General features: G+C 40.2%; 1 protein-coding gene across 1 annotated transcript in view; it reads left to right on the top strand.

The window, feature by feature from the left end:
- PPP2R2C (protein phosphatase 2 regulatory subunit Bgamma) overlaps positions 1-26,926 on the top strand; it is a gene marked incomplete at both ends in the record, with an annotated part of 168,405 nt that overhangs the window by 121,548 nt on the left and 19,931 nt on the right. The window contains 3 exon segments of the mRNA XM_084266931.1: positions 2,810-2,922; positions 4,495-4,672; positions 22,920-23,084. Coding sequence (XP_084123057.1) covers positions 2,810-2,922; positions 4,495-4,672; positions 22,920-23,084 — 456 coding nt within the window.

A 26,926-nucleotide genomic window follows, 5' to 3' on the forward strand; every position in this document is an offset into this window, starting at 1 on the left:
TGTCATTCCCCCTTCTTAATTCAGGAGCACCCTGTCAGACCTCTTTGTGGTGAGGAGAACAGAAGTGGTGCCACTGGTATAGCCTTTGGATTTTGGCTTTGACTTACAAAACGTTTCTATGTGCCAAGGAAGATGCCTAGCTCCCTGGCACAGCAGGGTTGAAGTCTGAAGAGCAGCTCTTGGCATGCTCTCAAAGATAATTTTAGCTTTGGGATACAGAAGGCCCATGTTGAATTTCTGACTGTCTCACAGATTACCTGTGTGAAGTCATTGACAATGCATATTGACTCCATGCCTGTAAAAAGGGATAATAGTACTTTCCCTGACTTGTAGAGAATGAAGGCATTGCCTGTCACACATGCTTATATTGAGCATCCTGCAGAAATCATCTTGGGCACTGGTTTATAATCCATATATACTTGATATTTTAATGCAATTTTTGGTATCTTGCTGTCTGGTTTAGAATCTAACGCCCAGTTTTGTTCAGAAAAATGAGATGTGTGAAACAGCATCCTTCCTTCTGGAGGCACAGGTGTGCAGTGCCCATGGCTTTGCTGGGAGGAGCACCCCTCTCTTAGGGAACACAGCAGGGACAGCTTGTCGAAATCTCACCCTCAATATATGAGACTTGACAGGTCTGCACCTGCCCAAATCTCCTCTAAGGAGACTTTTATCTGAGGCTGTTCCTGCACAGGTCACCTTTCTCAGAAGGGAACTCCATTCCTTTCCAGTTCATGTGTTACCAACGAGTCATCAGCTAAGTTTGATTGCAGTGTCTTAATTAATGGAGACAGAAGGAAACCACCAAGGCTTTTGAATCCCCACTGTGGGTTTGCAGTGCTTGCAGTTAGCAAATTTCTGATTTGTGCTGGAAACTGAACTGACTTTGTAGCATAATAGTAAATGATTAGGGTTCATTGCTATCTTTTGTACCACAATATATTGGGGCTGCATCCAAAGTGAGCTACATTGGGTAGATCAGGATTTGGCCCATACAAATCCTTTCATCTGAGGATTTCTGACTGCTTACCAGACATTAATTAATTTAAACTTCAGAACACCCTTGAGACTGAATGAATACTGAACCTCACAGAGATGTTTCTACATTTTGTGAAATACAAGCATGCTTAGAATTTCTAGGGAGTTTTTTAAAGTCCAGAGGCAGATGAAAGAGGAAGAAAACCAACATATGTGCTACCCTTAACCACTAATAAACCAGTCAGTATTCCCTCAGGAAAGGGACAGCTGTATCAATAGCAGTCAGGTCCAACAGTGGAAAGTTGTTTCTGTTTTTTCTTATAATTCATTTAACAGTTGCTGTATTTATGAATTTTAGAATACATAAACAGGAATGAGCTATTTACATGGAATAAAAATCAGATGTGGCCTGTGTGTTTTTTAGTAATTAACATGACTGATACTAATGAAATGTATTGAGTATTTGAATGGAGCTTTTTAGTTGCACATTAAACTAACCTCTTGTTTTGTAGATTGATCAATTGTAATATTCTTGTTGCTTGAAAATTAGCATATCAATAATGTTAGGAGATGCATAATAGTAAAAACACTCAGAGTAGTGGAGGAATTGATTTTGAAACAAATAAGGACAAATTTAAAGCTGGTATAAAAATGTAAAGTGATTTATGGATTCATAGGTCCAGCCTTTAAGACAATTTGTACCAGCATTTGAAAGAAGTACGTGGATCAGCCAGACTGGGGAAAGAATTCTGCTGTGCTGTGTACTTGGAGAAAAGAGGGATAAAAGGAAGAAAGCTGGACAAACCCAGAAATGATGAAGGAACTGAGATTAATGAAAGCTGTGGCAGCAGCTGAAACATAAAAGCTTTGTAAAGGTGTAGGTTGCTCCAGGAACAGATGACTGCAACAACTATTAGAAGCTCAGGGACAGGTTTTTTTTGCAGGAGAATAGTTGGCATTGATTTTTTTTCAGCCTAAGGGAGTATTAGGGTTGGCAGGTTGGGTGCATGACCATAGTGGGAGTGAGTGATGGTTGTTAGGGGAATGTGCAGCTTCAGTTACTACAAAAACAGGGACAAAATCCATTTGCAGTGTTTAAAACTTCTATTTGTTGGTTTCAGAGGCTCTTTGCTGCATGAGAAGTATCCATCATATGCCTCCCCCATCATGAAAAAGGGAGAGTTTAGATTTAATTTCATTCCCCATAGATGCAATATATTTTTATCTCTTACCCTTACAACACAATTCTCTGAGTTGTGTTCTCATTTGTTTCTCAGCTGCTTTCCCTTAGGAGGGAGAAATGTCTCATTTTTCTCACAGCCTTTCATTTGACGGAGCTCCTGATGTCACACTGATACACCACTGCCCATTCCCACAGTGGGACAGGGAGGCATCACTTTGTCTGTCTGCTCCATGCTCCTCTTCTGCTCTTTATAAGTAACCTAGCACACTGGCTTTCATATAAAGATCGTTTCCTTGCCAAGTCAAATCATCACACTGAGCCTCAGCAGTGAGCATTCAGTGGTTTCGGTGTGTTCCACCTGCCAACTGCCAGGCTGGATATGAGAGCAGCATGTCCTTCACATGCTCTACATGGGCTGTCAGCTGCCAGGAACCTCTGACTCAGTTTGAAGGGATGGGATGCGCTTTGTGAGTAATTTTTTCTGTTGGCAACATTTTTTGGATGTGCAGAGTGAAGTGATGCAGGCTGTTTCAGCATGGGACTTGTCTAAACCAAGGTGTAGGAACTCCTTTCAGGAATAGGCTCTGAAAGGTGTGTAACCACGTTCTGAATTGCTATGCTGATGGTTGCTTGTCTTGTCTTTTCAAGATAAAACAATCAAGTTATGGAAAATTACTGAAAGAGATAAGAGACCAGAGGGGTACAACTTAAAAGATGAAGAAGGAAAACTTAAAGATCTTTCTACGGTAACATCACTACAGGTAAGCTGCTGTCTTTGTCCAAAATCCAGTTTTCTCTCTGAAGAAGGTAGACATGGGGGCTAACTCAGTAAAAGTTAAAATATATACATAATACTAGGCATATATATGATTGTTCTCATGGCAATTTTAGCCATCTGATAACAGCCTTGAAACTGTCACACGTTTTCTAGTCACAAATGCTTAATGATATAGTGACCAGCACAAATATGGTTAGAGAGCTATGTTGGTTTTATTCTTCCTGATAAAATTCTCTCTGCATGACTTAATGTGCTTTCACACAGCATTCTGTAGCTTGGCGTGCTGGAAACATTCTACTTATAATTAATATTAAACAGTGTTCTTGCCTCACTGAGAGCAACTGAGTTAAAGACACTACACCAAAGTCTGGTCTCCTCTTTATTTCAGTACTTTAAAAGAATTCTCTCCTGTCTGAAGAGTGGGATAGGCAGTGTTCTGTGCTCCAGCAAGTCAGATGCAGATGTAGTCACAGAACTCATACAAGTGTGTCTGATAACGTGATAGATTTTTGCTCTCAAACTTTAATGGCTGAATTTGCTGCAGATGTTTTGGCAAAGGAAGTGGCAAAAGGTTGGAACTGGAAGGATAAGTTGTATAAATGCTGGTATTTCTTTGTTACTAACAACCTACCAACCCACACCTCTGAAACAAGCCAATATTGTCTATTGTGGGAAAAAAAATAATCTCCAAAGTGTAAATATGTCTACATTAATGCAATATTTATCTGTTCTGTATGACTTGGCAAACAAAACCATTCCAGGCTGCTTGTAGTCTGACAATCCAAAGCCTGAGTGAACCATTGTTTTGCTCCTTTAGTGGGAAGTTGTAGATTTAACTTACCTGTGTTTCTAAACTGTCTTGTGGATTGATGTGTGATGGGTTGTTTCTGATGCATGTTCAGCAGCATCAAATAGCCCAAATCATGGACTTAGTGTTTAATGCTTTACCAATAGGGAATAAATTGACAGTGTCTAGTTATTGAAGCATGACATTGAAGTGACACACAGGGAAATAATGAGGGCACAATAATGAGTGATAGTCTGTGGCCCTGGCTTTTCAGGGCTACGTGTGTGTGTATGGTATGTCAATACTGTATGTCAACATCTTGCCTTTGTTTTCCAAGACCTCATTTATTAAGTTTTGCTGAGATTATAACCTTTTCACCACTTGACATTTCTGAGAGAGAGACATCAAGTAGCAAAAGAAATACTGTGATTTATAGCTAACAACAAACTCTTCAGCAAAAGCAAAATAAAAATATTAGAGCTTCATTGCTTGTCAGAGCCTCAGCCTCCTGTGTATGTGGGACTGCTGTGGGACTGGCCTGTTCTCCAGCACCTCCCAGTGCCTCCCTTCCCACAGTCCAGGCTTCCCATCACCCTGCCTCTCCCTCACTCCTTGGTAAGGGAGGTCTTGCCCAGCAGTCCACCTGCGGGGAAATTCAGCTTGCAAACGCTGTTTGAGAAGTTTGATAACCTCAGAGCCTTTTGAAACTCCGGTCACCCTAGCAAACAATGGCTTAAAATCTGGTTTGTGTTTTGGTGTTTTTGGCAGGTGCCTGTACTGAAGCCGATGGATTTGATGGTAGAAGTCACTCCCCGGAGGATCTTTGCTAATGGTCACACCTATCACGTCAACTCAATATCCGTCAACAGTGACTGTGAGACATACATGTCAGCGGATGATCTCAGGATTAACCTCTGGCATTTAGCAATCACAGATAGGAGCTTCAGTATCCTTTATTGTGGTTCATTGCTCAGTGTTGATAGTATTAGTGGGGCTTAAGAGAGCTGTTTTAAAATACTTTTCCTGCGGATTTTAAAATACAACTTTACTTATCAAAATCCTGCAGTATGTGTAACAGAAAATTGTCATTTATCAGAAGAGGCAGATAAGATGTTGCAGAAATCAGGGAATTTATGTGAAAACTAACAGTCCTGGAGGTGGTTAATGACAATAGGAAACTGATGCCAGCTGAAGGGTAACTATGCACCTGACTAGAATACTCTTATTTCTTTGAAGTCGTTTCACGCTGAGCTACTCCACCTTGTTTTCCCAAAAGGCCAGTGCTTACCCTGACCATGATTCCTGTTATTCATCACTTTACTCCCCAGAACCCCAGTGCCAGAGCTGTGCACAGTTTGGGGGTAAGGCTAAGCTGCTTCCTGCAAGCTGTGTCTGGGATGAATGCAGACATTGCTGTGTCGAGTGCCAGCATCATCCCAAAAGCTGCGTTGTGGGATGGTTCCAGTCATCTGTGAGGCTGCCCTTTGCACTGCAACAGTGTGGCTTGGAGGAGGAGCAAAAGGAAGTGGAGCCAAGCAAAATGATTCTCTGTGTTTGGCAGAACATAGAGACCAGTAAGAAGAGAAATGGGCTATGGGGGCAGCTCAAAATGCTGTGTTCCTTTGGTGATTTCCTTTGAAGTATTTCAAAAGGAGTTAGAAGAAATTTTTTGTGTCTGTGGATTTGTACAAGGGACTATTAGATGTCAGAGTGAATTTGTCCTCCTGAGGGCAAAATCCTAAAGGAAAGCACTGATGTATGTGGTGTTTTCTCCCTGTCTCTGCTGATTGCATTTCTTCTTTCACAGACCAGATCATCTGTGGAGCTTGATCTGTGCTTTGTTAATGTCACAGGAAGCATTTCCATTAAATCAAACAACTCTTAATGTACTGTAAAAGTTACCTTTGCAGGATCGAATGACACATGCCTTTACCCTGAGGATTATTGGGAATTCCTCCTTGTTTCTGACCTCATATTCTTTTTCTGTCTTTTACCTGTCTGGATCAAGGAAGCTAAATAGTACCCTCTAATAAGACTGTGTATATGGGATCAATCTGTATGTGGCTCTTCAAAGTGCAGCTATGCCTGCCTTTGATATCCCTTAGTAAGAGAGAACAGAGTGGGGAAAATTGTTTGCCAGTACACCTGTAGGAAATAGCAGGGTGGCTCCTCATGGCATCCTCCTCACTGCAGCTTTACCTTCCAGTCTTGTCTCTGCCCTGGACACTTGGTGTGCTGTCCTCTACTGTGTATGCTCCTCATCTTCAGAGGAGCAGTGAGTCAGACCCAGCACAACAGTCTCTGAATGATAACCAGATCACATTCCAGGACATTTGTGCAAGATAAGTCTTTGCTTTTGGCAATGCCTTTCATTGTGTTAAAAGCTGTTCTGTAAACTATGGATTGCCAAGAGAAATGTTGCTGACAACTTTAAAAAACCCAAATAGTTGTTATAGTTCGTGAGAACAACATGAACATTTATTAAGTCATTTGCCACACTGAGCAGGAACAGAGAGAGCAGCCCCAAATGAGTTTTCAAATCCCAAATGTGTGTGAATCCTTGAAAAAAAAAATCCAAACAACTTACTATGGGAATTTTGATGCAATCAGAACAAAAGTATTGTGAATATGGCAGTATAAAGTAATTAGCATTTATGCAGAGCCTTTTAGCTTCTCATCCTTTATACATGTAGAAAAGTTTATCCTTACAAAAGATTAAGAGGCTGGTAGGTAGATAAATTTGTCTATTTTGTGGATGAGGAAATTGAAGCAGAAAATTTAAAGAAATTTATGAAAACTCTTAATGTCACAGACGTGATCAACAAGATTTCATTTGCCTTTTGTATGAAAACACTTGTATGAAAGCTTCAGAAGCACTTGGTCTCCAGTAATATTTCAAATTCTAGAATATACTAGGCCAGAGCTGAAAAACAGTCTTACTGTAACTACTTCCATACGTTGTGATGGAACAGCATGGGCAGGGGAATGTTTGAGCCTGGGTAACTGTTCAGGGTGTTGCTGCTCCTGCTGCTGTGTGCACAACTGCTGTGTTTGGTGACAGCAGCGTGGACTCTGGTTCAAGTATTATCCCACTCCTGTCATTGAGCACTCACTGAGAAAAAGTGTTTTAGAGTGTGTGATTGTATCACTGATGTAAGTCTTGAAGCACGATGCAATTTATGGAAGCACGCTCCATTTCTGAGTGTGGTCTAAGAGGGATGATGAGAGGGGGGTTAAGTATGTGTTTCTGAGTTACAGGATAGGAGACTTTCCCTGTATCTGAGACAATGGCTTTGGGATACTTCCATGGATGACTTTGGGACAGCTGAATTTCTGTCCTGGATTGGGATACAGATTTTGCTGTTGCTTTTGGATACACATAGGCGAACATCTGGGAGGAATGTGATGAGAGTTTAGGCAATGATAGGAGAGAACCCTTTGGTAAGGGGAAGATAAATGTGAGGAGTAAACTCTTCTTGCTATGCTGGCAGCAGATTGTCTTTTGTGGCTCAATACCAGTACACAGTCATGAGAGCAGACTGAGTTAAATAGGCTGTATCCACTTCTGTTTCAGCCAGTGTGAGCTGGATCTGAACTCGGTTGTCCTAACCAGATCATCAGGCAGATGGCTTTTACTTAACTCTCTGATAAACAGCAAAGTTGAGATAGGCATTCCACAAGGAGGTGAGATAGATACAGAATATTGCTTGTATGGGGGAATTAACTGGGAGACACAGTAACTGGAAGAAGGGGATGAATAAGTTAAACTTGAATCAGTCCTTCTGCAGGTATCTTCTTGTTCATACAGTTGTAGAATTACAAGGGCATGTTTTCCACTAGGTTTCAACATCTGTCCTGTAAAGAAACTGCATTTCTGTCCTACAGAAAAAACCCCAGTGATGTAAAACTCTCTGGTATAAACATTGAGTGTGCTGGTTGCACTTAGGACTAGATGTATTAAGATGAAAAAATTCTGTCAAGCACACAGTTTAAATTATAGATGAATGTTGCTGGGCTTGGTGCCTCCTGCAGCATACTTGGGGGGACAGGCAGGAGGAGGCTTAGGCAGTTTTAAAAATGTTTGCTTCACATCTTTTCATTAGATGTGAAATGGAAATGAAGCCATCTTGCTGTTTTACATGCAAAGCTTGATTCCTTGAAATACATGTTTAAAGCAATAAATAGAAAAAAAAATAGTTTGAAGTGGCATTTGTTAATAAGGGATCTGGCAGTGATGAGTGTTTGTCTTTCTCCTTTCCCTCAGAGGCAGCACTGCTACGTATAATGAACTACAATCTGTTTACCCAAGAGGCTGCTGGTGACAATGACACAAACAGCAAATACAGTGGTATAGTTTCTGGACGTTCCACTCGTGTTTCAACATCTTCACAAATTGCATGGGAAATCAGCAGTGTTCTGTGAGGGTGGCTTTCAAGTAAAGTAATATGTCTTATAGGATTTGATTTGAGAGCAGTTGGTTATAACCATTATTTTAGCAGTTTTACAAATCACTGAGAATGGTTCATTTCTTTGAAAATGAAAAGACAAACCAACACAGCTCTGAAGTTCATTTTCTCTCTGTCTCCTTTGGAAAAGTATTTTAAATCAGCTTTGCAGAATTTGACCAGAATATTTGCCTTAGGTAAAGCCCTAGGCAAATAAAATACAATTAGTGGTTTTCTGCTTTGCTTTCCTATTAGCATAAACATTAACTGGGGTAAAGAGAGAAGTGAGTTTTATGCTATGGCTGTATAAATTTTCATGAGGAATATGCAAGACTTCTGCACATTGCTTCCCACTTGCAAGCAGATTTACTCAGTATTGTTTGGGCAGGAGGAGGCAAGGAGAGGAGGAGGTGAGAGGAATGGAAGGGAGAAGGTCAGCTGGTAAATAACTGCACATACGAGCCTTTTCTTCCCTAAAAGGTTTAATGTGTTTTGTTGTGCTATGGAGAACGAGAGTTGGTGTCCTTAATTACAGATGATATTCTTGACTGGAAAAGAAGTGAGGTAAAGGTGGCATTCTTTGTTAATGTTTGGTCTGAAATGGCTTAGCAGTGTGGCCCATAGCTTAAGCCCTCAGATAAGTCATCTTGGATGTAGTGAATGAGAAAGCAGGAGTGCTGGAAGCACGCTGATAAGGCTTACTTCATGTCAGCAGCAATCTTTGGACTATCTAGCTGCACTAAATATTCTTTATGAGAATGTATTTGGATTGCTCACAGGACTATGTAGCTCATAGCACTTGAACTCCCTTCATTTCCTGGTAGCACACTATTTCACTCTAGAGGCTGTCATGGCATTGCTATGGAAACAACATCACCGTTTCCAGCATGTACTCATCTTGAGACTCATCTTGACTAAAATACTCATTTCTCAGTCAGATCAATATAGTCCAGGGTTATCCTGTTTTAATAAAAAATTCCTCCTTCTGCATCCCAAAAGGGTTAAGCTAATTAGCAAATCACCATAGGGCCTTCTAATAGTCTAATGTATTCCGGTATTTGAAGCAGATCATGGATAGTCAGGTCGTTAGGCACCGCAGCTTGGGAAAATCTTACTTAAGGAGTAAACAACAACAAAAAAGAGAAGAAACAGGAAACAAAATACCATGAGACATCGATGGAGACTGAATCTGTGGCAGCCTGTTGTGCATGTGAATACAGGGCATATACAGGGCATATATGGGGCACAGATAGTGCTCTGGGAGCAGCTCCCGGGCTGGGGAAGGCATCAGGCTTTACACAATTCCTGGTACCTGCTGCACTGAAAGCAAATCTGCAGCGTTCTCTTGGCATTTGTGGAGCTGTAAACTGGCAAGTTTTTGCCCTTGAGTGAGATGAGGCTGTTTCTATAAAAATTCCTCAGCCAGGGATGACTGTGCACAAAGATGCATGTTCTGCATCCTCAGTAAAGCGCTGTAACAGTGTGAGAACCAGCTGCCGCCCCCCCACCTGCAGTGTGTTTTCCTCAAGGATGCTTAACGTTTGGGGGGTTGGCAGACATTATTTCTCTTCTTTTGAGAGCTCTGCATAATACATTTTAGCACTTCTGTAAAGAAAGGTTCTGCCACTCTGTATCAGGCATTTAAAAGGTATGTATTACACCGTGGAGTCATATTCTAGCTGAGTTGCTACTAGCAACATTTGACTAGCTTTTACTCATATTTGTGTTCTGTTATTCTTTGCATCCCAGAGCCTCTCCTTCTCCCACATGCATTGTCTCTGACTCTCTCCTTTAAAGGAGAATGAAGATGTCTGCAAAGCTAAAATCAGGTCTGTAAATTAGAAGTGGAGGATTGCAGAGACCCATATGTACCTTGTTGTTAGTTTGGCAAGTTCTTTTAAAGTGTAACTGTTAAGAAATGACTGCTTTGGTTTTCTGATTAAAGCACTCCTTCCTAAACAAGTGAGGGGAAAAAAAGCTATTTTCCACAAGCTGATGAGATTCTGGATTGACGTGATGCACTCCTTAGTCTCCAAGTTTTTCAGCAGGAGAATACTGGCATTTTAATAGAAATAAGAGCTGATAGTAGTAAAAGTAAAGATTTTGACACTTAACTCACATCTGAGTGAGTTAAGCAGCTGGGTGTTTTTCTTTCAATATCTAACTACAGTTTTCATGTTTTTCCCATACTGACTTAGAGCTTAACAGATAGGTGAAGTTGACAAATGGTTGCTTGAGTTTGGCTCTTCCATTCAGTATTTTTGGCTTTTTCAGTTAGTATTGTGGAGCCACACAGGGTTGCCCAGGGCCCCATCCAACCTGGCCTTGAACACCCCCAGGGATGGGGCATCCACCACCTCTCTGGGCAGCCTGTTCCAGCCCCTCACCACTCTCTCTGTAAAAAACTTCCCCCTAATATCTAATCTAAACCTTCCTTCCTTTAGCTTTAATCCATCCCCCTTGTCCTGACATTATCTACCCTTTTAAAAAGCTGATTCCTCTCCTGTTTCTCTGTTCCCTTCAGGGACTGGCAGGCAGCAGTGAGGTCCCCACACAGCCTTCTCTTCTCCAGGCTGCACAGGCCCACCTCTGTCAGATTCTCTTCTCAGGGGAGCTGCTCCAGCCCTCTCATCATCTTTGTGGCCATTTTGAAATCTCATGCCTAGTGGAAATGTAGACACAGATTTTGTAGTCAGATGGGTTTAGGATAGCAAGAATTTCCAAACATCAGACATGTCTGCATTATCATAGGAGATCCATGAGATAGGAGGGTGAAAGACAGCTCTTGACAGAATAAATCCCAGTAAATTTAATGGAGCTGTTAAGCAGTATTGCTAGATTTCAGTGGTCAAATAAAGTCTGTTTTTTCTTTAAACTGTTTTAGATTCTGTAGGGGTCCACACTAATTGGGTATGTAATACCAGGTAAATAATAATTAAGAAGAATATAAAAGGAGGAAAGAATTCTTAGACTGCTAGGCTGGGGACCACGCTGGCTCCGTGGGTGTGCAATTAAACAATGCATCAGGCACCTGTAGTCAGATGTGGCATCAAGTAAAGAATTTGAGGCTTTAAACAAAATATCTCATATATCCAGAATAAGGATTTTGGACATGTGGTAGCTGGGGAAGTCCTTGATGATTCCTGCTAGGAAGAATGCAGGAGGGATTCTTCTGTTAAAATCACACAAGAAATCATTTTAGTGTCAGTTGAGGGAAGAAAAAATGAGTGAATAGGTAAATATGTGTAACTGTAATTTGCCATCTTCTCTGAACTGTATAGAGTCCCGATGGTAAACAGAGCCTTTCATGAGCTCTCAGCAGGCTCGTTTGTCAGAAAAATGCTGTGCATCCCTAGTGCAAAGTGCCCAGAGGGAGCTGCATTTCTAGGATCACCTAAATGACTTTGGCTTCTAGACACTAACATAGATACAACTTCTGTAACTGGCGTTGAATTGGTTCTACTTCTGTTGAGGTAAAACTACATCCAGTTTGGACACACTGTTTTTTCTGCTGTGGCCATCATCTGTTGTAGGTTATTGTAATTGAGTACAGTTTTTAAGCTTTGCAGAGCAGGAGTAGTTTTGTTACCTTGTGTAAATTTCAGTCTTCATAACTAATCGCTGTAATTCAACTAATAAAGCCAGTAAGGCTGTGTGAGTAGGGGCTGTAAGGACCTCAAGAGTTCAAGAAATAAGGAGAAATCTCAACATCTTTTAGGAGACTTTAAAATCCAGATTTAGGGAGCAATAAAACCCATGAATAACTTTGCAAAAGTGGTCTTTCAATACTTTGATTTGATTTTCTTTCTTGCCAGAGGATATTTTATGATCCTTGTCAGAAACAATTGGTTTTTTTAACTATTCTCATCACCTTAAATTGACTCCTATCTCAGGAATTCGACTAGGAGCCAGTCAGAGGGAATTGGATGACAGAGCACAGCTGATAGCCAAAGGAGCAATACCAGAGCTGCTTCAGTATTTTACTTCAGTATTGTAGCATTGAGTCGTTGGCTGAGACTGTCCTGTCACACAGCTGAACTGTCCATCACAGCAAAAGCAAACAATGGATGGCTGGAGTGTCAGATAGCAGTGTCTTCAGGGCATGGGATAGCCCTAGGAAAACAGTCCCTATCTAGTCTTGCTCCAAAAAGAAACAAATTGGAAGAGCTGAGCCTGTCTATGAAAAACTAATTATAGCTGAGGCCTTTGCATTCTTGGTGAAGACCAGCCTCTTCCTTTTTCCTGGAGTTGCTTTTAAAGAAGTTAATTTAAGGTGATTTGAGCATAGCTATAGCCTTGGGATAATTACCACACAGCAGATTTATTGTTTAATAAAAATATTAATTTGTTAATCAGGATACATAATTTTCTTACTTATCACTCTTGCCCATACTCAACTTGAATTAATAAGTATGTGATTACGTTACCCTTTTAATGGATTTCTTTATCTAACCCTCTGTCTTTTCTACTGCGGTTCTCCCCAGACAGGGACCCACACCAGTTATTTAGTTGCTGCAGGGGTAAGGAAAAACACAGCCAGAGGCATTAAAATGCTCTTGGTTTTTAAAACTGTATGGTGAATTGCAGAAAGGAAAAAGAAAATGGACTGGAGTTGTGGGAGATGATAAAGACTAGTGTGATATCCTGAGCCCATAAAAGCCATTTCACAACTTTAATAGTGCATTAAAGAACAGCAGTGGGATTTCATTGTATTTATGTGTTTGTAGAGTGATCTAGGCAACACAATTACAGAAGATACTTAGAATCGTACAATAGGTGGGAAGATATCTTTTCACAGATCTCTGTAGGGCCAATTGCTTTCTAATTTAATTGGGACTGTTATTCTTCTGATTGTAGCAAATAAGTTACTATTTTGAACTGAGAAGGCTCTTTAAAGTATTATTATCTCAAGTTTTCTCAAGTTTATTGCTATCAAAGAGAGAATGCAATGAGTGTTAGCATCACCAGCCAGATTTCCCTTTCCACCCTAGTGGTTTATGCCATTGAAATTTTCGGGTTTTACCCAGAATCTGAGATCCTTAGCAAAGAGGAACTTGGGAACTATAGCAAGGAATATTAAATTACGTGTAAAGGGTCACATCACAGAGCTGATGCTAGAATGGGAGTGCTACTTAACTGAGTCTAATGTGGCTGCAGTCAGTGAAGTTATTCCTGTGCAAATGGGTAACAGGATTCAGCCCAAGATTTATTGTCTCACTAATTTTATTTCTTCAGTTGATGAGTTTTAATCAGTATGGTGTCGTTGTGGAAGCTTTTAAATGGCATGCTTCTGTTTCCCTCTGGATTAATTTCTTCCTGGAGCATTTTAAAAACGAGCCGTTCCCTTTTGTCACAGGTGCAGGTGGTGTATCCAACTTGAAAAACATGTATTATGGATTTATTGGAAGTTAGACAAAAAACCCATTTACACAGTTCTAGGTACAATTATATGAAAAGATAATGTATAAATAATTTAATCAGCTCTGCCAGAGGGGAGAATTCTCTTAAATGAGTCTAATTATTCTCATTCCCATGTGAGTTTGGACTTGAAATTAACCTCGCAAAGCACAATCTTTTGCAGAGTATTAACAGAAAGAAGAAGAAAATACAACTTGCTCTGCTCGTTGGCTACAGTTTTTAGCTTGAAGGAGTATTCCATACAAGAGCAGAGATGTCATGAAAGCACTCACACAGCTGTGGCAGGTATTGTAAAGCTTGCAGTCTGTACCTCTGTGTTCTGAGTCTTTAAAACCTGAGACCCCAGAAGCTTTTCTCTCTATTGAAGTAGCCAGGGTGCTTCTCATTAGTGCAGATGTTTCTCTCTTGCCACACTGTCAAGGACTGCACTTCAGCAGTGCCATTGCACGTGAAGTTGCAGGAGTTAAGGGGTTAAGCACCTAGATAATAAATCCTGCCAAAAAGGTTTTAATTGGGTGTCTCACAGAATTTAATGTAGATGGTTTGCAAAAACTTTCACTGGAGTTTCTCATGAGAGCTGAATCTGCCTCTCATTTTCATTTTCACATTGCTCGTGTTCAGGGATCTCTTGGCAGTGCAGGCAGAAATATCAATATAAATTCTGAATGGAAGCCTTTATTAGTATTTCTAAGTACCTGTTTTTCAGGCGTATCTGGGTATTTTTGGAGGTAGCTTTATTTAACTACTTCCATAACAAACGTGTAGGGAAGGAGAGAGCAGAGTGCTCTAGAAATCACTTCTAGCTAGCTATATTTCGCTCAAATGAGTCCTCTGTGACTTGAGCTATAGCTTCAATTAAAATATGGAATTATTCTGCTCTACTGGGGTATAAATACTGCTGTATTGAGGTTTTCTGAAAGGTATAGGAAAGAGTGAACTGCATATAGGGAAAGAAAAATCCCCTCCAAAATGCTCTAAAGAATCTGTATCCTCCCTCCAGCTGGAAGTTCTGTGTTTGCCTTTTAATAGGCAAATCTTCCTCAACTGCATGGGATTTTAATAATTATCAAGAAGAAATGTCCTGATGGTATTACCTGTCAGTGCATAGAATATTCATTTGAAGGAAAAAGCAAATTGATCTCTTATAAAGAAAAAGATAAGTGGGGAAGAATCCCTGGTTCCTTTTAAGATTGAGCCTAGGAAGTTATTTATGTTACATTTCACCGTACTACCAGGGACTGGATTCAGCAATCCAAGAAGATCCCTCTCAATTCTCTTTTAAACATCTCATGGATTTCAGGAAAGCAAGTTTGGGAATGATGAGATGATACTGCTTTAGGTATAAGTCCTTGCCTTGTTGTGTTGAATTTGTACTCTTGGAACCCTCACTAGTGTGTGATACGTAGCACTGCTTATGCTACATAGAAAAGTACTGCCTAAGAGAAGCTAGGTGACTTAATATGCCTCTTCCATTAATAATTTATATGTACCTGAGGCTCTTCTATTTGTTATGTTCCAAATGTAACGTTAAGCATCCCACAATAGTTTTAGACGAATCATAAGTAATTAATATGCAAATATATCAACTAAATATGACTTTGCAGCCTTTCAGTGATTGAGCACTGTACACAGAGAACTGCCTGTGTGCATTTATGAAGACAAGCCTTCCTCTGTTGACTCATCCACTTAATTTCGCTCTCAGCTGTGTATATGCAGATAATGATTTCTTTGCTCTTGAAAATTTGGCTGTGCATATGGTTGTTGCTAAAGCAGGCGTGTGACTGTCTACAGATAAAAATGCAGGTTCTAAAAAACAAGCCAAAAATTCAGCTCTTAAATAAATTCACATTTTCTAGGATCTGCTTCTAAATTCATGATTCTGTAAGTAAATTAATGTTTGCAATGCATATGAACAGGCCCATGTATGAGAAAGTTTGGATGTGACTCACACCATTTTAAAGTACTTTTTCCAAGTGCTGTTCTACAATTTGCTGCTTTGAACATTCATTGCAACGTTGCAGCTACTCCATAGGCAGTTTCTCTTATATGCTAATTTGTTTTTTTTCAAGTTGCATAAATCAAAGTTGATGATGTTTACTGAGTGTATGGCAGGAAAAGCCATTGCCTGAAATTTGACTAGGTAGATTCAGGAGATGTTTGTGTAAGGGATATTTGGGGCTTTCTTGTTGCTTGCTGGTTTTGTTCTACTAAGATAATAGGAATGCAGAGTAAATCTGATGTTACAAAGATCAGAATGAGATCTCTCAAATCAGAGTGAGTCTTTAGCCTGATCTGCATTCTGGGGAAAAAATTCCAAAAGAGAAATGTAATAATAGCAAAAGAACCTCTCCAACCTAGCTAACTAACCAAGAAAAGAATTAAGTGATCACTCACATGCCTGGAGTACTGTGGGTAGGGAAGCCAGAGACCACTAAATCAGAATCCAGGCTATTGTTCTTGCTTGCCCTTAACCTGACCTTTGCCAAATCTTTGCCACTTCATGACTTGGTTTCATTATCTGTAAAACATTGACACTGATATGGACTCTTCTTTGCTTTGAACTTTGAAAATGCTTCCTAATACTACTTTTAATTTCTTGCCAGATATCTCCAATTTCAAATGAAACTTAGAAGCATAGATTCACAGAATGTGTTAGGTTGGAAGGGACCTTTAAAGATCATCCAGGCCAACACCCCTGCAGTAAACAGTGGTACCTTTAACTAGGTCAAGTTGCTCAGAGCTTCATCAAGCCTGACCTTGAATGTCTCCAGGGATGGGGCCTCCACCACCTCTCTGGACAACCAAAATCCAAGCTATTTACATTGATATTTTCAGCAGATCACCACTGGTGTGGGTCTGTTGCCAGAGTGTCCAACTCCAGGATGATGTCTGAAGAGTCATTGTTGTAAGGACGATGGAGTTAAAACTGAAATTGGGCTGCCATCCTACTACTAAGGAATTTTCAAGTATGGATCGATGCCTTGCATTAGCAGATACTAGGTCCAAGAGAGCTTGAAGGAGCATACACTTATGAAACAGTTTCTGCTTTTGTGGTTCAGAAGAGTCAAATGGTACGGACAATGTAATTGCATCTCTCTGGGCTTTTAATAAAAGCCATAGCGTACACGCTTTTAGTGGGGCAGTGGGTGAATGCTGTGTGATAAAAAGAATTGACACTGTGGCTAATAGCTGTACTTAGAATATAAATACCAGGTCATGTCTCTGCCTAAGGTAAAACACTGGAATTTGAAGAAAAGGCCAAATCCATTAACCTATTGACAATCCATTTCAGAAACCCTCGACTCTTGCACAACAAGTCTTGAAAGCCAGAGATTCAGAAGTTGGGCCCTATCCAGTGGTGTCCTTACTATCATGACATGCCTAATGCAGAGTTGTCATTCAGCAATGAAAGCATACAGCCTGTCTTGTAAGAAATGAGAAGAAAGGAGTCATTTGAAAGTTAGGTCTTGCTGCTTTTTTTCATAAGAAGATTGAGGTAATCATGTTATGATGTTATCAAGCATACTGAGGCCTGATTCTGTCACTCCTTCCTTGATGTACACAGCCTGCAAGAAAACTGTAGCTGTTTGGAATGAATCCTCAGCTGGCTCACAGTATAGAAATGATGTAACCACCATGTAGGAAGTGTAAAACTGGTAGAGCTTGCTTTGTAGGCATCACAGTTCCCTCCTTGTAATGAAAATAGTGTGCACTGAATGACTAACAGAGGAAACCACTCAGAGAAATGCTTGTATTGAAAGTGCAGAGCCTCAGCAGGACCACAGTAATCAATTACCCTAAACTGAAGCCCTGGCAGCTTCTATGAATTGCTATTGATTTCAACTACTACTCAGTGAATCTTTCTAGGACTAGGCTGGAATGTAGGTGTGAGATGCAGAAAAAATTAGGAGCTGGAACAAACCTCTGTGCAGAAAACACCAGAACAGTCAGGTTTGAGAATATATGTTATAATGAAGTTTATTTTTTGAAAGTGTTTGAGTTGCAGAAACCCAAGTCCCACGCAGGGGTAAAAATGAAGTGTGACTTCAGCATATATTGAAATAAGAAAGATGAGAATTGTTTTCTTGTGAACTTATGGAATACTCTCTCTGGCTTACTAAAGAAAGCCTCTCTCCTCCATTGCAGTTGGATAAAACGGGGAGAACTATTAATATTTTTTTCTGTAGCCTTTATCTAACAAAAATGATTTCCTCCTTGCACTGAACCCCTGAGTCCTGTAGAAGCGATTCCAAAATAATCATATAAGATTCAGTCCTTTATATGCTATAGCTTGTGAGTTGCAACGTTGTTTTCTACAAAATTCAGTCTCTTACAGAATTTCTTGATGGCTTCAGGAAGATGAAGCACCTATCTCTTTATGCATACTGTTCACTTCAAAGGGAATTTAATGTGTTTTGAGGAGATGGCTATGTTTCCACTATCATACATGGAAACTCATTCTGGAACCTTTTTTGCTCAGCAGGAACCCTGTATATTTTCCACATTCTTGTTATACATGTTTTGGCATGGACATAAACCAGGCATGCTCATTTATATTTGTGCTGATCAAGAGGAGAAGTCTGATTAATGTGAATTTTGGATCAAGGTGAAGGTCTTCTTTGTAACCCACACTAAAAGGAACTTTATGGAGTGACTTCTCCCAGAGGAGAATATTTCTGTTAGATCAGTGGCCCAGAGGCAGTGGAACAAATCTTCTTCCTCTTGTCATCCTCATTTTAATATCAGCTGCACAACAGCAGCACAAAATACTGGATTAGAACTAAACATACCATATAACTGAATGGTGTACTCAGGTCTCATCCCTCACACTGTGTATCCCTGCAGATTGTTAATCATTCCTTTCCTGATGTTCTTTCCTCCTTCCTCTCCCACCGATTTGCTTCTCTCCCTCAGATCTTTCCCTAAAGCCTCCTGTCCCCTCTCAGTTGGGTCCTGTCCTGCCTGCTCATTCTCCTATGTTATACTTCTGATCTTGAATAATTTGAGGAAAGCAACATAGATGCTCTTAGCCAAACTTAAAGGTCACCTTGCCTTTACCAAAATTTACTCTTGGTCTTGTAGCTCTACTAACCCAACTCTAAGAACATCATCTCTCATCACTGTGGTCTCCAATCATACCAGACCTTTCATTTTCCTATGAAAAGCACCTAGAAAATCTGTTGGCCTCTTAGTAGCTTTATCCCATTTCACTGACCCAAGCAATGGAGGGGAGACCTGGTATATAAGACAGCAAACAGTTGTGTTAGGAGGGATAGACCTGCTCTATTTTTTGCAAGCAAGAAGATATTTTCTGTTCCTTGTTTTAATGTTAATGACTTAAAAGACTGACAGTGCATTCCAGCCTGTCACTGGCAAGACACCAGTTCACCTTCCCTTGATGCAAGTATCTACCAGGGGCCAAAATACCTCGTTCTTGGCAAGCATGTGTGGGAGTCAAAGCACTGTAAAGATCTTTTTCTTCATCTTTAAAAAAATTCCTACCCTGTTCAGCCACAGGAACAAGAGCTTTTTTAGCACAAGAGAATTATATGCTACTGCCCTGGCAATGGTGAACTCTTTGGTCTTTGTGTCTTACATAGGTTTGGCCCCAGTTGTTTTGCCCACAGTCTGAAAATGAACCGTATTGCATGTGGAGTCTGATGTGACTGGTATTTCAGATGTGAGTCCACTGGGGGAGAGGGGCCATGCCCCACTCAAAACATCCCTCCATGAGAGACGATTGCAAGGGAAGACTTTAGTGTAGGAGGTGACTCTACAGGTTTGTGCCATTAGAATACTTTTCCCTTTAGCAATGGAATTTTTCATTTAATCAGTTTCTGCCAGATTCCCTCATCTTTGAGCTCTTCAAGTTCACCAGCAGGCCTGGTTCTGAAGTACACTGTCTGTTCCAATTTTATTTTTAATTTTTTCCTGCCATGCAACGTTGTGCTTAAAAGGAAGAAAAAGACACAAAGGGAAGATGGGAAAAAGACACAAAGGGAAGATGGAAAAAAGAAATGGGAAATTTCTCATGGGAGATGCTTGCCCTTACCATGTCATGCTAGTTTAAATACAGTTCCCACACATCACATGTCAAGCTGCACTTGATTGTTTTCAAATAGATGGCAAAAATCATGAGAGGAGGAAAATGTTCTTTTGTGTGACATGTTCTTCTTTTGATACAATGGGTTCTGTAGCTGTCAAAGCAAAGGCTGTTTTTCCATCTACTATTACAAATGCATTTGGGGTAGATCTCTTCTGCAACTCTATTCCCTTGATTATTTGCTTCAGTACAAGTGTTATTGTTTTATTTTTTCAAAATCTAATGAAATGATGAATTTTCAGTGGTGCATTTTCTCTGTGATCCTCAGTAGGCAATGAGCCCCTTTCTCAGTGGAGATTTAGATCACATCTGGAAATGCAGTCTGTTTCAAGTATTTTCTGTTTTTCTGGCAGGAGAATAGAATATTTAATTTCATTATTCAGCATAGGGTTATTCATTCAATGCAATGAAGGGAAATTCATCAATATTGTCTTCAGCATCCAGAAAAATGGTACTTGCCATGACTGCTTCACATACTCTATTTATATTTTATATCTTTCTCATCACTCAGCAATTATTCATCTCTCTGCTGAGAGGTGAAAATCTTGGATTGAGTTACTGTAATTTCTCTGAACTCCTGAAAGCAATTCAATCACTGAAAGCAATTGCTTTTACTTAAAGGTATTTCTTGAGACAGATTCACCAGATACAAATAACTGAACGAAGGTTATCTTTTCCTGTTGATTTTCAAGAATATTTAGTGATGCTTTATAAAAGAGGTAAATCTCTGTTCCTTCATTTTAAGATTCATTGCACTAATATTATTCTTGATGGATTCTTAGAAACGGATGCAAATGCAGTAGTGCAAGTGAGAATACTGCTGAAATGCAACATTAATTCATTCCCAGTTCTTAATAAGTGTCACAAGATATTAATAGTTTTGCTGATATTTTCCTTTTTAATCCACTTCATGTAAAAAAATAAATAAATCAGTGTGATATATTTGCCTATGCAGAGTCATCAAGATAATTATCTCTGAATCTTTTGTATGATGGTTAATTTCACTGCAGTGTCCCAGATCTGCATTTTTGAGAAAGATCAAAGTATAGAGTGTAAAGGTGGTGATAGACTGTATCCCATTCCCACAGAAATCAATTAAAAGTCTTCCATGTGGGAAGTGGGCACAGTGGGAACAGAAACAGGCTTAGTATCATGATATGTGATTTCTCTTGCCATGAGTAAAACAGATTTTCTCATTTATCTTCTCCTCAGAGATGTTTAAATTTTGAATGTCAGCTGATTCAAATTTTATGTTTGGGGAATCCAGGCACTGAGATGATTTGTGTTTAGGGCCCTGAACTGGGGCTCAGTAGATCTCGGTTTGTTCTGTCATGCATTTCCCATGTGATCTTATGCAAATCCTTTATTGCCTCTCACACAGCCTCCTCAGGAAAATAGGGTAATGTTACTCTCCTTGTTTGAAGGATTTGTTAACATTTGAATGGCTTATCTGCAGTGCATTGCTGAGGGCTTTATGAAAATGTTCAATCTTATTTAAATGTACTGCTTTACATATATATCCTTCTTTCATTGTGTGCTTCCACACCTACTGCTGTCAGGGAGTCGCCCTTATGGGACTCTTTCATTCTTTTCTTCACAAGTATTCATAGAATCCTGGAATGTTTTGCCTTGGGAGGGACCTCAAAGACCTAATCTAGTCTCACTCCCCTGCCATGGACACTTTCCACTAGCCCAGGTTACCCAAAGCTCCATCCTACCTGGGCTTGAACCCTGCCAGGGAGGGGGCAGCCACAGCTGCTCTTGGAAGCCTGTGCCAGTGTCTCTCTGCCCTCACAGGGAAGGATTTCTTCCTGGTATCTAATCTAAACCTACCCTCCTTCAGTTTAAACCCATTCCCCAGTCTTATCACCCCCTGCCCTTGTAAACAGTCCCTCTCCAGAGTTATTGTTGGCACCTTTAGACACTGGAAGGCTGCTCTAAGGTCTCCCCAGAGCCTTCTCTTCTCCAGGCTGAGCAAGCCCAACTCTCTCAGCTTGTCTCCATGGGGGAGATGTTCTACCCTTCTGTTCATTTTCACGGTCCTCCCCTGGACTTGCCCCAACAGCTCCACGTCTGTCTTGCCCAGCTTTGGGGTCCCAGGTGGGGGGCTTAACCAGAACTGAGTAGAGGGGCAGAATCACCTCCCTTGACCTTCTGGTCCCACTTCTTTTGATGCAGCCCAGGGCACAGTTGGCTTTCTGGTGTACTCAGTCCCACTGTCCATGTTGCCTACAAAGATGTTAAACAGCACCTGTCCCTATTAAAAAACCCTGAGATACGCCACAAGGAGAGACAAGGATGTGTGGGACAGTATGAAATGCTTTGAACAAGTCCATGTAGGTGACATCACATCAGTTCCTCTTCTGTTGTCCTGGTTTGTATGCTTAGCAAGACAGGTTACATGTATCAGCAGATATGTAAGTGTTGGAGAGACTATACTTAACGTTGATTATCTTTGGTGATCCATCTAGCAGATTTGTGCTTGGAAAACTAGATCTTTGATGCATTTTTATTCCAGATATGTCCACTTAAATGATTCAGATACTCAGTTCTCAGTCACAGAATGTTATATTGATTTCACTAGTGAGCATTGTTTACATAAAAACTCAGGAATGCCATTTCAGATAATTCTTTTGCAAATATTCAAATAGCAGAGTCAATCCTATGCACAATTTTTCAGAAAGGAAATTTATATATATGTCCACAAAACTATTTGCATGAATGCTTTTCTGCTTGCCACTTTGCTGTTGCCAAAAAAGTGCATTTACTGTTTGAGGCTTTTAACTTAAGATATGTGTATGTTTTAGCTTAAGTTATGTGACCATAAAAGCCAGTGAGCTTTTAGTGGAGTGAAGTTGAGCTGTACATTGTTCTCTGTCAATCAGTATTATCTGGGATAGTTCAGTGATTTCTCTAGCAAATACAAGAGATATAGCTACCTGCTGTCTATAGTCTTAATGAAGGTGATAATTCCAAGTCCCCTGGAATACTTTTTCTTCAATGTCTTTGCATAGCAAATGTTGACCTAATAATGGTATCTACTGTAACACTGTTGTTGACTAGTGGCTCTTTGTGCTTGGTATAGATGGGGCAGGTATGGAAATATAAAATCACCCTACAGCCAAACATGTAAGTACATGCATGGATATTTAATACTCATTCTTCCTTCAAGAAGGCATGGTTTACCTGCAAACTACTGCATTTTCCTTAATGAAACTTCCATTCAGACATTGTAGATATAAAGCCAGCCAATATGGAGGACCTGACAGAAGTGATTACAGCCTCTGAGTTTCACCCCCATCACTGCAATCTCTTTGTCTACAGCAGCAGCAAAGGATCCCTGAGACTCTGTGACATGAGGGCATCAGCTCTCTGTGACAAACATTCCAAGCGTAAGTCCTTGCTTCGTTGAGCCCCAGATGTCATGAAAGTCTTGTTATTCATGGGCAGTATGTAAATGTATGCATACCATGGTGTATTACCTTCTCAGTTCCAAGCAGAATTGGGAAGAAAACAGGGAAATGAAGAAAATGTTCTCATCAGTACCTATGAACTTGATAAGTCATGTCTGTGTCTGGTTGCCCTTGTGGTTCTTATTGCTGGGATCAGTGAAGAACCTGTAATTCTCTAGCAAAAGAAAGGATTTCTAGCAAGGGAAATATTGGGGTGGTGGGTAGGAGTATTTAAGTAGATGAACATACTGCATTGAATACAGGACCACTGTTCAGAATACTGAAGCAAACTGTCTTCAAAACTTTGAATCCATTTTCTGGATTAAAAAATATTGGGATCTTTCCTCGAAATTTAGCCCAGCATTCCCTGTGTGCCCTTTTCTAATAATGTGTTGGTACTGAATCAGAGGAGATAATGCATTAAGCAGTATTGGTGGGGGGATGATATTGTGTTGATGTGAAAGGTGTCATCTTTCCTAAAGTGATTTTATGTAGAACAAGGAAGTAAAATGTTAAAATGTGGGGCTGCCTTTATTCTTGAAGTAAAGGATGAAGGAAAATGCATCTTCATAATGCCTTGCTATCAGCTCTTTGCAGTCCAGGTGAAACATAATATGCTTCTTCCCACCTGTAATCTGGCAAGCCTGGGCACTTTGCCTTGTGCAACCAACCTGTTTGTTCCTGATCTGGGACTGAAAACCACCAGACAAAGACTGGTTCCTATGAGGCGCTGAGAACCTAATGAACGAACTTTGGGGGCTCTGCTTTAGCCACTTTCAGGACTGGGGCTTCCAGGACACTCACATCTCACACAACTGAGTCCAGTTTCTTTTGCAGAGTGGGAACGAACTTTGGGAAGGAAATTCCGAATTGTCTTATTGCCAGGGGCACATAAGAGGGTTTATGTTGGTCAATTCCTACTCAAACCTTTTGAGGGAGGTGGATCTTACTGTTAGGGGCAGGATGGAGAAGAAAACATTTGAGAATTTAAGTGAGACATAAGCACACAGATTTAGCACACAAGGTATTTTAAGTGAAGTAAATGCAGTCAAGAGCCTTTTGGCTGCAAGAAGTGTACATGTTCAGAACCTCTTAAGATGTGGTCTGGAGTTATAGCAAATAACCTTTCAGGACAAATGCCTAAGCAGAGAAGTGTTTTAGCTTTGTTAGCTATATCCCCTTGTGCTTGGAGGGGGAATTCAATACCATGAAGTGAAACGTGAGCGTGACATAATCTTGCATGTTGCTCTGCGTTATCCTGTCCCACTTAATTGTTTTGTTCCACAATACTTTCATTTCTTCCTACTAATAAGGCCTCCATGCCCCTGTAACTCAGTGCCAAATGCCAATCATAACTTATTAACCCAACAATGCAGTAATACTGGATGAAAGAAGGCGTGTTGTGCCAGAAGGGAGCGCAAGGTCTAATGGTCATTGATTAAACCCCATTTTCCAGCTCTATGACTTAGAAAATAGCCATTTAATGTAGCATTGCTGCACTGAACTCTAGTCAAGCTCATTGAGTGTTTCTCTACACACATGTACAATAGAAAACTGATACAGCAATGGTAGAACTTCTAAAGCATTAAAAGGAATAGGCCCATGTAGTGTCAATTGGAGTGGTTTGAGTATAGCTCTCAGAGACAGGTGAAACTGATTATATAAAGCCCATAGCAGCCTGAAAGGATGCATTAAAAAAAACCCCAAACTCCCCAGTCCAGGAAGTCAAGTATTTGGACAATTGTCACTCCTTACAGTTGCTTTACAGTACCCTGCTCTCCTAGGTCAGCTCACCTTTCTACCCTTCCCCATAAATGACTTCTCAACCAAACCAGCTACAATGATTTTACTAGTCACTGTAAACCTTCATGTCCTGCCCTGCAGCCCTGCTCTCTGATATCACTGTGTGCTGTATTTCAGATGTGAAATGTATAAAAATACATAGATCCCAAGTATATGTTGTGAAATTTAGGTTTACTCCTTTTTCAGAGCCTTTATTATCCAAATCTCTATCGCTGGGGTAAAGTCAGTTGTACCCTTTTGGGTGAAGGGCCCTTCCATTTGTAATAGTGGAGGGTGTGCCATGAATAATTACTGTGCCATACTGTTTAAATAAATTACATACTGATATCTGTGGAGTGAGACCCCGACACAGTATGTCAATAAATTATAGCCTTCTTGCAGATTTCTGCTTTGCTAAACTCAGTGGCAAAAATCAGTTCAGAATTTGTGAGAACAGCACTCCAAGGTTTCTGTTATAAATCTTTCATGGCTCTGACATGGAAGCAACAAGAGACTTCTTCCATATCCAGTCATCCTTGGTGCCTTTGCTGAGATTTATTAGCAAGCTGCCAATTTGTGTGATGAGTTGTAATGGGGACCTCACTCCTTTAGAAAAATTGCCTCAGACCACCATTATCTATCCATAAGGCATTGAAAGAATATCAAGCCAGTAGCTGAGTTTTAAATGGTCATTGAGATACTGATAAGGTGTGTGTGTGTGATAAAATGTCTTGCTTTTCTAATAGACTACCTGAAGCTGCTTTATATAACACCTCTTTAATAGATGATGCAATGCTGAGCGAGCAATCAGAGGCAAAGCATATGTGGCCATTACAAATGGATATGCAGGAAAGCCCAATCTATAACCATAGGGGAGATGCAGAATGCTGTTCTGTGATACCAGGCTTTGCAAGTAGTAGGAGATAGCAAAACATTCTGGAGAGCAGGTGAGAGAAGAGATGAATGTCCCTCTTACTTGGAACATTAGAGGGAATGGAATAAGGAAGAAGGTCTTTAAATAATATGGAAGCTCTTATCTAAATAGTGATGTGGCACAACACCCAGATGTCTTTGAGGTGCTGTTCAGGGGACATGCATGGCAGTGCAGTGTAGAAGGAAGGCAGTATGTGGGAAATTTGTGACAGCAGCAAAATGAGGGAAGCTCACAGCTGCAAAAATGTCATTGTTAGGGCAGTTACCTGGGAACACCCAAGAAATAATAAGAAAAAAAAACCCACCCTAAATTCTATAAATTCTTATGCAGGTATTCGGGTAAGAAGGAAGACAGGTGTAAGGACACTGTTGCAGTAAGGGTGTCCTGACTGAAGAATACTTATACCAGTGTAATATGCAACAGTTAAAAAATCAAAAAATAGTTGTTAATTTGGGTTTATTTGGGTTTGATCTTCTCTTGCACGGAGATAATACCATTCTTCCAAACAGCTTGTAGACTAGGTAGGTACATATGGCTGTTTCAACAAGTCCTCTAATAAAGCAGTTGGTTAAATAAAACTGAGCTTGGGCATTGTGAAGTTGGAAAAAAAAATGAAGAGCTTTTTCAGTAGTTCATCAGAATTATTAAATTCAGAATTAAGTGGTAGATAGAGACTGTATATTTACACAATATGTAAATTTAAGTTACTCAAGAGTATAACTCCTATTGATATTCTATGTAATAGTGGTAATATCTTAAAGCCATTCCACACTTGAGAAGTCTTAATCTATCTAAATGCTGTACGTTGCTTTAAGGGTTCTTTTAGTGTGTAGTTCTTAGTGTGCTTCTGTAGACTAAAACTGTATTTCTAATTATCCATTGCCTGTGTGGAAAACTTAAAACAAAATACTTCAAGGAAGGAGGAGCTGCAAGGAGGAGCTGCAGTTTCAAGTTTATTGCTCTGTGTGCCATGGTGCTGGTGCTCTTCAAAATACAAACTTTGGGGTTGCAGAATGCAGATAGCCTCTGTCATCATTAGTTCAGGTCTTCCATCCTCCATGCAGAT

This window comes from Gallinula chloropus (genome assembly GCF_964237585.1).
Source record: "Gallinula chloropus genome assembly, chromosome: 7".
NCBI lineage: Eukaryota > Metazoa > Chordata > Aves > Gruiformes > Rallidae > Gallinula > Gallinula chloropus.